The sequence below is a fragment of the Bacillus rossius genome, chromosome 16 (assembly GCF_032445375.1).
Source record: "Bacillus rossius redtenbacheri isolate Brsri chromosome 16, Brsri_v3, whole genome shotgun sequence".
In the NCBI taxonomy this organism is placed as follows: domain Eukaryota; kingdom Metazoa; phylum Arthropoda; class Insecta; order Phasmatodea; family Bacillidae; genus Bacillus; species Bacillus rossius.
Genome location: NC_086343.1, coordinates 38,320,675 through 38,332,775, shown reverse-complemented (window position 1 = coordinate 38,332,775; position 12,101 = coordinate 38,320,675). Strand labels below are relative to the sequence as shown.

Below are 12,101 nucleotides of genomic sequence, written 5' to 3'. Positions count from 1 at the left end.
ATTGAAGTCTCTTCTGCAGTCGGTATCGGGATCTCCACAGCTGTCGACACCGCAGCCATTGAGCTCTCCGCTGTCGTGGTCTCCTCTGCATCCGGTATCGGAATTTCCGACTCCATCATCGTTGCTGTCATCGAGGTCCCCGCTGCTGACGGTAAACAGTCCATCCCGGTCGACATTGGAGCAGTAACTAAATCTCACGAAACTTACTGAAGAGAGCAGGTCCGTACTGCACCGCGGCCAGAGGTGAACTGAGGGTCCACTCGTCTGAACCTCGCTTATATACCGGCGGTCTACTGGAATACTACATGAGTCAAAATATTGTCTGTATTTAAAATTAATTTTTATTAGGTACCTAAAAATTATAGAAATAAAAACACACACGTTCAGTTTTACACATTTATTTATAAAAATTACACAAATGCATGTTAGGTTCAGGAATTAAGCATTTTTGCAAGCAAATTCTTTAATGCCGCACGCACTGCCTCGTCTACTCTGGTTCCAACTGCCTCGTCGACTCCGGTTCCAATTGCCTCGTCGACTCCGGTTACAACTGGTTCGCAGGTCACGGGATCAGGAACACTGGTTTCCAGCTGGTCATCTTCTGCGATGTCGTCATCTCTAGCGATACATGGTCGATGGCGTCTGTGACCACATCTGCGCCTGGGCTTTACTGCAGTGCTAGTTGGGACAGATTCACTACCTGAACTTCGACGACGAGACGCACGTCGTTTGGACGTCTGCGTAGAAGCATCATAGGTCGCATCAGGTTGCAACACGCTCATGTTTGGACGTGCAGACGAGTCGACTACCTCAGCGATGCTAGCAGGAAGGATTGTGTACGGTCTCATGTGATAGACGGCACAGTTTCCAGGTTCGCAACAATCCAATAGCTGCTGAGTCGGTTCGTAGGACACAGGAAAGTGCGCAACCGCCAATGCTGAGCACCTCTAACACATGTTTCTGTATATGTACGTAGATACCCAGCATCCCAGTAGCTGTACTCGACACTGCTGAAGCTAGGTCGTACGGTCACGTACAAGGTAGCAGGATGAAACGTAAACATCTTCTTGCTGGTCGAACGACAACTGAAGGCACGAACGGATGTACGACATTTATATAAGCAGGCTCTTACTAACACTGTGTGTGCCATTTCTGCATTAGCTGCGAGTTTGTACAGGCACAGACACGTTCAAACTTGTCACGTGGCTGCACGTCGTATAATGCACTAAGCTTGCGGAGGGAACAACAGCCATAGTCAGTCTGTATATTTACAATTTCAACAGGAGCTTCACACAGATCTCGTAGCCATTTCCTTTTTTCAGGCCTGGCAACGTATATTGTTTCGTTTTGAACTAGTAAATATTGCAGTGTGTGTTTTTCACTTGGTGGTATGGGATTTTTCCTTTGTCCCACTCTAGTCCGTGATAATATTAACATAACCATTCATTCGTTCGTTTACTTTTTTCGTCTAGTAGTTTCCAAGGATACGGAGGTAAGAAGCTGCAGGTTCGAGTCTTGTCTCCGGAGGTGACGCTAATTTCTTTGAGAACAAAGCCGTTTTGGCTCTGTAAACCTTGCAGGTTGCAGTACATCTTGTCGCTAGCAATGCTCGGTCGTAACTGAATTATTATCGAAAACGAAACAGTATTTAAGTCAGAATTTTCACAAGTTGGTCTCGACAACTGTACGATGCAAGCCGATCGTGAAGTATCAGACAAAAAGCATAGGTGTTTGGTGGAATATTTCCGCTAGTCGTTATCTCGATCCTACAGTCGATGATGTTTGAATTTAATCGATCATCATGTTTGGAAACGTCAAACACCATTAACGGAGCCTTGTTCTTGAAACTGTCGGGACTCAGTATCGGTGACTGTCTCCGGCCATAGTAAGCTTGCTGAAACTTGGCATACATTTGATATGCGAGAAGAAATCCTCCACTTTCAAAGTTCATGTTCATATTAACGTACGAATAACTTTCGCTGTTTAAAAATATTTTTACATTACGTAATTGACAGTTATCGAATAAGGAGCGACTTACTCCTGCATTGAGCTGCCTTTGGTCTGAAGCCCGACGATAATGTATCTTGGTTTTTCCGTAGCGAAGCTGGACTTTGCTATCCAATTGATACGCTGACTATGAGGCAAAACAGGATAAGTTTCCAGGCTCCAGGATCGGAATGGCACATAAAAGTTCTTGCAATTTTCTATGTTTTTCAACATCTTGACTCGTTCAACGGTGCTCACTTGGATGTGGGGCAGCATGCACTCGATAGACTGTAGTGTTAGCGAGACATCTTGAGGGTTTTCTGCAGCGGCGACAATTGCATTGATGTGCATGTTGTCTAGAAGCAGTACGAGCTCTTGTTTCGAATTATAGATTATATGCTTGTTGTCCTCAGCGAATCCAAGAAGCATGGACAGAGGAACACAAACTTCGAACTTTCCTTCGGCATAAACCGGAAGCTTATATTCATCCTCGAGAGCCCAACCGGCCATCTTTGCAGCAGACAGTTTATTTGGCGTGAGCGAATGGTAATTTTTCATAGCAGATGTTATGCCTACATCTCTCGTCTGGTCTACCTCGACGCCATTGAGTATATATGTAATGCGCTCGATGAGGTGAAGAATACCATTGCAGGATATTGACGTTGTTGTTGGATGCGTACCATCCACTTTTGTCAGCGTGCCTCTTATACGTAGAAATGACTGCGAAGGTAAAGTACAAATATCTTCGTGCTGTACAGCAATGCGTACTTCTGATGGTAGTGCATACGGCCCGAGTAGGAAAGTCTGGTACTCGTGAAATTCCATTTTCGTAATGCTGTCATCAAAAATGACTGGATCTTCCACGTTGAGGATTTCGTCTTCCATATTTATTCGGCACTTGTCCAATACTAAGAAGATACTTTATGCTGTCAGGCGTTAATGCACCGATGTCTGGTAGAGAACTGATCCTATTCAAACAAATGTGATTTCTTTTATAACTGTTCGGTTTTACGAACTTTATGCCCATTGCTTCAAGTGCAGACATAATGTAATTTCTTCGTCTTGAAAATTCACCAATCGTCCTCGCTAGTCAACGATTCTGACGCACTTCACGACTACTGGAACGTAAATAATACTTTGCGGTACTTCGACCAGTTTATATCCTGGTGGGACCATCGGCGAAAACTCGTGCAGCATGTTGCTTAGTCTTCCGTTGAGATACGTTCCACTTGCCAAATTACAGTTTATTCGGTAAATATGTAGTGTACGGATTAGCGTCAAAAAATTTTTTTAAATCTGAAATAACTTTCACTATGTGCTCTTTTACGTCCTCTTTTCATTACAGCCTGCGGAGATAAGAAATTCCAAATACTTTAGGAGATATAGAATTTTTTAATTTTCATATTTGGTCGATATTTGTTTAAAAAAATTTAAAATTCCGAAAATATTTTTATTCTGTGCTCTTTAACTTCCTCTTTTCATTTAACCCAGCGGAAATAAGAAATTGCAAATACTTTAGGAGATATCGAATTTTTTTAATTTTCATCCTGTGCACTCATGCGGCTTTCAACATTGTTGCTTGTTTACAAGTATGATTTTTTTTTTTGAGACGTACGTGAACGACTACATCATGTAAAACGAAAATTACGTGAGTTCCTACTGTTTATCCTTTGTCCCGGTTTGTTAGGTCAGGTCAGCTACATTATAAATACTTTTAAACTAAACAACCATTAAAATTAATTTTATTATTTTTAATGTCCGTTCAGTTTCAAAGTACTTATTTATAATGTAGCTGACCTGACCTAATCTACCTTTGTCCCGTTTTGCTAGGTCAGGTCAGTTACATTATAAATACTTAAAACTATACAAGTAAAATTAATTGATATTATTTTTAATTTCCGTTTATTTATAGCTAGTATTTATAATGTAACTAACCTTACCTAATGGAAAATTTCTGTTATTTAGGCATTCACGCACACACGTCAAAATATAAAATTGCGACGGTCGAATGATTACATAGGGCTTGTATTGCAAAATAAGTACGGCGATATCTCCCAAAGTAATTGGAATTTCTTATCTCCGCAGGCTGTAATGAAAAGAGGAAGTAAAAGAGCATATAATTAATGTTATTTCAGATTTTTAAAAAAAATTTTTGACGATAATCCATACAATACACATTTACCGTTTATTCTTATGACATTCACAGGCAAAATGTTTACTGCGCGCGTAGATTCGTACGTTCTTCCTGTATCATACACCTTTGATTCGAATCCTAGCATCGAACCTATGGTCCCAGGTTTTGTAAAGTCGACAATTTCACTGCATGTCAGAATGCTTTTTTGAGTGTTTGGATTTCTACGCAGTTGAACGTCTACATCCTGTGGTAACATATCCCTGATGTAATTTGCAGTGTCGTCAATTTCGTAAGAGCCTACAGGTAATTGTATTTCATGAGCGGTCCCATCGTTTTCCAGGAAGCAGATTTTGCAATTTTCTTCATCGATATTCGGTATGGCAATATACGTTTGAAAATCTACGAGTCCGATACACCATTCTCCGTCTAAATCCAGAGGCGGGAAATTAACCGGCCGCAGCTCAGATGCGTGACCTGTCAAGGTAAGTGTTATCGACATGACTAATAATATATCATCACTGCAAAACCTTTAAGTAGCAATTGTTTTTGTCAGCTTAATTTTTTTATTTAAAAAGCGAAGACACAAGTGTCCGTAGTTTGTTTGATTAGGCTTCTGTTCCGTTTCGTAATTGTATAACAATGTAGTGGTCCGGCACAGGTACCGCCTAAGTTCAGGCGTTGTCTCAAATTACCGAAACTATCGTAGTACTCGGCCATTTTTCCAGACTTTATGTACGCCACCCAGTGCGTGCCGCGACCTGACGACGTGTCTAAATTAATTATGGCACGTTCGTTGGTTTTTGGTTTTGCTGGGCAAAGTGTCTCGCATAAACACGCCACGGAAATTTGGTATTTTCAGTTTGCGTGCGTACTTGATTAAATCTACGTTGGTGAGCGGACGTTTCGGCAGAGAACTTAGGATTTTCGTTTCTTATTAATGCTTCGACCTGATTTGTGAGTACAGTCCTGCGCCGTTTTTTTACCCATGGCAATGGCTTCCATGCTTGCATTATGTCGCTGTGCTTCTTTAAACTGCTTGCGCTCATTCTTCGAAGTGATGACTGCCCGCACTATACCACTCGTTGCACCGATGATGCCGCCGAGAGCACCCAATGCAGGCAAAAGCAAAGGAAGAAATCCTCCTTTAATCTTCTTGTCGAGAACCTGTAATTTTTGCTTGGCTTTTTGTACACCTGCTCCAGTCTTGCGTTTGGTCTTGCGAATTCTGGGTTTACGAGAACCCAGTCCTAATTTGGTCTTTGCCTTCATGATTTTAGATACACCCCTGGCCGTGACTTTCTCTCCTAGACCCGCGTCCGGAGATTCACATATTTCTTCGGCTTCCTGTGTCAATATCTCGTCGGCCCGGTGCCTGGATTCCAGATCCTTGCTGAGCGAGTAGGCAATATCGTGCTGCTCTCACTTTTCGTCGAGAGTATTAATGTCCACGTCACCGCGAGCTACCCTTTTCGCTAGTTTAGTGCCGGGGCCGCAGAATCTGTAGCCGGGAATGTGTAGCTCGAATGGCAGATTATTTATCAGCGAGTTTACGAGTCCTGCACCGATGTGATTTTTGTTCTTACCTCTTCAAATCATTGCGCGCAACTGACCAGAAAGTATATAAGTCGTCAAGCAAGATGTTTTTTCGCCCGTGCGCATTACGCAAGACAATGAAACTAGCGGTCGTGAATCACGACATGGATTACTGTTGCCATCTTCTGTACGATGCATAATGGCGGGACCGTCAAATTGTGGCAAAACGTGCGTTCTACTGAGTTTATTAGAGGAGCCAAACGGTCTTCGGTTCGAGAACGTTTACTTGTATTCCAAGTCGTTGCAACAGCCAAAGTACCAGCGCTTGGCCACTGTTCTACGCTTGGTGGAAGGACTGGAGTATTTTACGTTTAGCGAAAATACCGATGTGGTACCTCCAAGCGAAACCAAAGCCAATTCCGTGTTTGTTTTCGACGATGTAATGTGCGAGAAGCAAGGCATTATACAAGAGTACTTTTCCATGGGCAGACACGCAAAGGTAGACTGCGTATACCTGTGTCAGACGTACAGTCGTATTCCAAAACATCTCCTACGAGATAATGCGAATGTTATAGTGCTTTTTCGCATGGACGAACTTTATTTACGACACGCCTACGACGACCACGTAAACACTGACATGTCGTTTCAGGAATTTAAAGACATGTGAACCTTGTGTTGGAAAGGCGAACACTGATTCATAGCCATGGTAAAGGACTGGCCGCTATATAAGGGCATGTACAGACGAGGTTTCGATCAGTTAATCGTCAAACATGAGTCATAGAATTACGAAATTTGGTCGTTGCAGTCGAGCTCCAAGCACCCAGCTATGCGCCGTGAACTACGATGCTGAAATACGTAAATACATTTCGCTACTCGGCCAAGAAATAAAACGCGCAAAAGACGAAATAATAGAGTATCTCGTTGCCATCAATCAGCGCGTGGAAGCCTCGGATTCACGAATTCTCGATATGATCGAAGTATTGAATGCACTAAGACGTGACGAAATGAGGACTTTACAAAGTAGTCTGAAAGCATCACTATCGCACTTGGCAACTAATACAGATTTTGCCACACACAAGAAAGAAGTTTCTGCGAATGAATAATAAAGTATAAAGGAGGTCTTGCAACATGTTTTCAGCCAGTACAGTGTCGGACCTGGCCTTTGACCTTCATCGAGCTATACAGTCTGTTCGTATTATATCTAGCAAGTAGATATTTCCAAATGTCTACTTGCTAGACGAACCAGACTTGCACTTGAGATGGAAAATGAAGAGATATTTAAGCCGATCACTACTCGCATCAACGAACTTAAAAATTAGGAAGAACCAGCCATAATTATGAAGACAGAAGTTGAAGATGAAATACCAACTGTAAAGAAGAGAAAGTATGAACCAGATCGAGAAGAAGAGGACTTAACGAGTACAGAGTCCATGCACAAGAAAAAAAAACCGAAAAAGAAACACCAAGTTAATTCAATGGTCCGGCCATACCTGATATCTTTTACGAGTCGGAATAATGACACGACCTACGGAGTGTACAGAAAACATAATAAGTGGTTCCTCGGTGCTAAAGAAATAGACTTTCTACCAGGAAATACCGTTCGCGTAGAAGAGTTCAAAATGCGCGGGACTCCGGGTCTGTACAAATTGCTGTTTCGCAGGGAGCCTAAAGGATATTATCACAAAGAATTACAAGAGTCCAAAAAACTGCTAGAGCTAACCAATGCACATTTTCGCGATAACGATCCAAATAGTGGTGTATATAAAGACGAAGATCATGAAAAAATCGACATTCTCGCTTATCTCTTCAGTGAACTAACAATACATGGAGAAGGTTTAAAAAAGCTAGAAAGTGGTCAGATATTTGACTATGTATATTGGGACGACCCCAATGAATTAGTTGATCGCCTTAGTGTAGGAAACTATTCACACATCAACGAAATAGTCTCCATACTTGAAGAACTGAGGGAAGCCGGCTACATACAATGAGTCGAACCGGAATCGCTCGCGAACTTCATGCTCCTGCTAGACGGAAATACCTTCGTCGCAGAGTCATAGTTCGCGGAATTGATGATTTATTCCAGGCGGACCTTGTTGAGATGATACCATATTCCCGATTGAATAAAGGTTTCAAGTACATGTTGACAGTCATCGATTTTTATAGCAAGTTCGCTTGGGCTATACCTGTAAAATCAAAGACTGCAACTGAAGTAGTCAAGGCCATGGACAGTATTTTGCGTGATGGACGTGTACCATCGCACAATGCAACCTCCGTGGTCGAAAGGTTTAACAGAACTTTGCGTTCCAAGATGTGGCGACGGTTCATGGCTAATGGAAATTACAAGTGGCTTGACATATTGCTGAAACTAATAAGCGATTATAATTTCACAGTGCATTATACCACGAAAGTTAAGCCAAAGGACGTAAAGGACAATCACCTACTTCGAACAGTGTTTTCTAACTCAAAGAAGAAAGATCCACGAAAGCTTAAAGCTAACGTCGGTGACATTGTCCGAATCTCCAAGCAGAAAGGTATCTTCGAGAAAGGTTTCACTGCGAACTGGAGTCCCAAACTTTTCCGTGTGACACATGTTCGTTAATCAGAGCCTAGGACCTACTACCTCGAAGATTTGGACCACAAACCTATCCGTGGTGGCTTCTATGCCGAAGAGATTCAGCCTACGTTGTATCCCGTTAAGTACTTGGTAGAGAAGATTATTAAACGAAGAAATGGACGGTCCTATGTCAAGTGGTGGGGCTGTCCAGCTCGCTTTAATTCGTGGGTGGCAGATGCAGACATCGAGAAATCCACAAGACTTTATTACTTTGTCTGTGTTTTGTTTGTACTTGTCGTAGGTTAGAATTTATGCAATAAAGATTTTTAAAAGTACTTGTGGTGTTTTTTAATTTTCTCAAAACTGTCACTTTTGTGGTATTATTTAAATTAAAGTTGTTTTGTATAGGCCAAGGATCGAACCAAGTTTCGAATCAATGATTTTCATGATGAGCGAATTTTTTGATGAATTTTGGAATTTTTCTCGAATTTCTAGCATTGAAAAAACAGATTTTCAAGATGGCTGCCGTAAATAAAAGTGCAACGGTGGTTTTAAAGATTTTATTATTTAATTGGATTATTTTATTTTTGAAATGATTTTTAAATTTTTCCCTGATTTTCTCACATAAAAATTACGGATTTTAAAGATGGCGGACATGACGTCATACTCCTGATTATATATAAGCGTGGTAAAAAGTGGTGGTGGTCAGTCTGCCTGCAGCCACCATGAGGGAAGGATGAGTCGCCATTTTTAATTTTTTTACACTCGTCGGGTTCGAACCGAGGACTCCGAGCTCCGTGTCGTAAATGATTGTTTTTTTTATTTTTTTATTAAAATTTTATTGATTGAATTTTTTTATAAATTTTAAATTTTTTTTCATTAAAATCGGATAATAAAAAAGTTAATGATGGCGGGCGTAATGGAAATTGTAACGGTGACGACATAATTCAAAATGTTTGAAAATAAAATGGCGGAATGTTCGAGAAAACAATATGACGTCATCCAAGATGGCGAATCATAAATGGCCACCGGGGTCAAAGTCAAGGTCAAAGGTCAAGGTAATCCAAGATGGCCGCCGTGATCTACTTGTCCCGTTACGCTATGTCCCATTACGCTCATCCAAGATGGCCGCCGTGACGTCACAATCAGAGATGTGGCTCGGCTCCGGCTCCACAGCCAGAAGCCAGGTGCAGGACCGGCCAATACATATTACTCATCTGTACCATCAGCAATTTTTGGTTCTTCAGCCCAGTCTGACCTATCACCTACAACAATGTGCACCCGAACTGCAGCAAGGTCGAAAGGCAACGCCGATCCCGATGTCAACAGCTGCTGATATTCCGGTGGAAACAACGCAGTCAACTCCGAAGATCTCCATAGAATGTGTACCATTGTCACCGACTGCACTAGATGAGACTTTAATATGTGTAGTTTCTTTATCAGCAGGGAAATTAATAATCAAGAAGCAAACCTGAAGGTGTTCTATCACCTGACTGTACGTACTGTAACAATATCAAAAATGTGATCATTATTTATTACATAATTTACGTTTTAAATAATATCCCTTAATGCATTTGATTTCAGTGCATCAGACGTTGTAGCCAGTTTATTCGTTGCAGAAGATTAAAAAGATCGATCGGGAATTGTGATGGACTTGTGCATTTACGGGACCAAAATTTATTTTCTGTGGCAGGACATTTGTGCACATGTTCAGTGCGAGACATAATGCAATATATCACTGTCCTTTTAAAGAAACCGGGAACTGTGTGCTGTGTGATGTATGTGGTAATCAATTGTCATGTGTAGATGCCCTGAAATTACATGCCAATGTATGCAAAGGACTCGCTTCACACTCTAAGAAGACTGTAGAAATCGAGGAATATTTTGAAATATTTTTTGTTTCGGTTCTTGCTGTAGAGTAGAAATTATTTAATAAAACTTTTGGTTTGCAGTTTATTTTTATTTCATGCTGTCACTTTTATGGTTATTTTAATTGAAATAATATTTAATACTTTAGATTTCCATTTTATTTTTGATCAAGGATCGAAATGTGGACACGAATAGATAGTCAACCATTATTTCTCTGTTTTAGGAATTTCTATTAATTTATATGAAAAAATAAAATAATTTCAAATGTAACCCATGACAGTCGACATGATTGCAGATATCAAGGCAATAAATACTACTGCACTATATCGGGTAAAAATTAAATAATATCTTGGCAGCTACCTCTATCTGATGAAATACCATGTCAGATATAATATCGCAGTCTGAAACAACAATAAAACAAGATTACCGCTAAGATATCTTAATGGCTGATGTAATATCAGCCTTGGAATTAGTGGTAGGAGGTCCGTCTTCTGTTGGTTTCCGTGGAGGAAGGAATAGTCGCCATATTTATCTTTGCTAGGTCCGAACCTAGTACCGTTTTATAAAATTGTATTATTTAATTTTGATTATGTAATTTTTTATGATTTTTTTTTTTAAATTTATAAATTAAAAATTTTGTATTACCAATATAGCAGACCAATATCTAAATGGTGGACATTTTTACTGAAACTTTATTAATTCACTTTTTAATTTTAATAATTTTTCCAGTTATAATCGGATAATAATAACTTAAGTTCGAAATGGCGGCCGTAACGGAAGTGGCAATGATGATTTCATAATTTTCAAAATGGCGGCCGTTATGTTAATTGCAATGTTTTCGAGGGGAGCATTCTATTTCAAAATGGCGAAATATAATTCTGTGACGAGGTTAAGGTCGTCATCCCAGACGGCTGCATTGACGTAAAAATTCAATATGGCAGACCTTAACGGAAACTGCATCCATTACATCAACATCTTAGGTGGCCGCCGTGATGTCGCAATCCACGATGGCGGTAGACAATCAACAATTCGGGCCCTGTATCATGTCGCCGGTCATACAATATATACTTATCTAATGACTAAGCCAAACTTTGGTGTTTTTATAATAAATATAAATATATTGTAAATATGAAGCATCACAAGAAAAAAATGATATTTTATAAGAATTAGTGTTTACTTGTGCCATAAAATTTCGTCAACCTGTCTAGAAAAAGTATTGAAATAATTTTATAAAAAAATTATGAACCCTTTAGATAATCCTGAGTCGACTAGTCTTCAGTTTCAAAAGCAATTAAACATAACAAAGAACATTTTGTAACTAAATGTAGTTAGTACTCATCTAATAAAATGTGTGTTCTTCTGAACTCTGCACAAAGAAACGGCATAAATTTACATGCTAATGAAAGTTGTCCGGTGACAAAAAAAAATTATCACCCACCATGCGGTCAGCGTTGACATAGTTGTTGATGTAGAGCAAGTTGGTCCACCAGTTGGCCTGGCAGCGGTCTCTCTCCCGACCAACCACACTCTCCCACAGTGGGCCGGACCCCAGGCGGTGGAACACTGTAGCGTGGAAGAACACCACCACCATGTAGGTTGGCGTGAGTCTGGGCAGAGAACCAAGGTTAAACGTGAGCAGCTGGAAGACATCATCTAGTAATAGAATCTGAACCGAAAAGGTACTTGCGATCAATTGCCAAATGCCGATATGTGAGAGTCATTCAAATATAAACCAGACTTTAGTTAATCTGACTCAAGTAGTGACGTGAGCGACTCAGCGCGCCGGGGAATGGGTGGAGGGTGAATGTAGAGGGGATAGGCATTCGCACGGCCCTCTTACTCAAGTCTGTCATTTCAGTATCGCTATGTGTGAACAAAACATTCCAGCGTCAGTGGCGCTACACGTTATTATTCGACGAAGGCATAAAATCGAGTAATATTTTAAGAGTCTCCAATCACAGTTCGTGATTATACTTTGAGAAAAACCCAAGTGTTCTATTGGGCTCTGAAGTTTCGAAATCATCT

The 12,101-nt window shown here is 40.6% G+C and overlaps 1 protein-coding gene across 1 annotated transcript in view; it reads right to left on the bottom strand.

Annotated features, from left to right (window-relative positions):
- Positions 1-12,101, bottom strand: part of LOC134539889 (nose resistant to fluoxetine protein 6-like) — a 72,028-nt gene that overhangs the window by 55,807 nt on the left and 4,120 nt on the right. Inside the window, exon 3 of the mRNA XM_063382238.1 lies at positions 11,515-11,683. Within this exon, the coding sequence (XP_063238308.1) occupies positions 11,515-11,683 (169 nt within the window). The remainder of the gene's footprint in view (positions 1-11,514; positions 11,684-12,101) is intronic.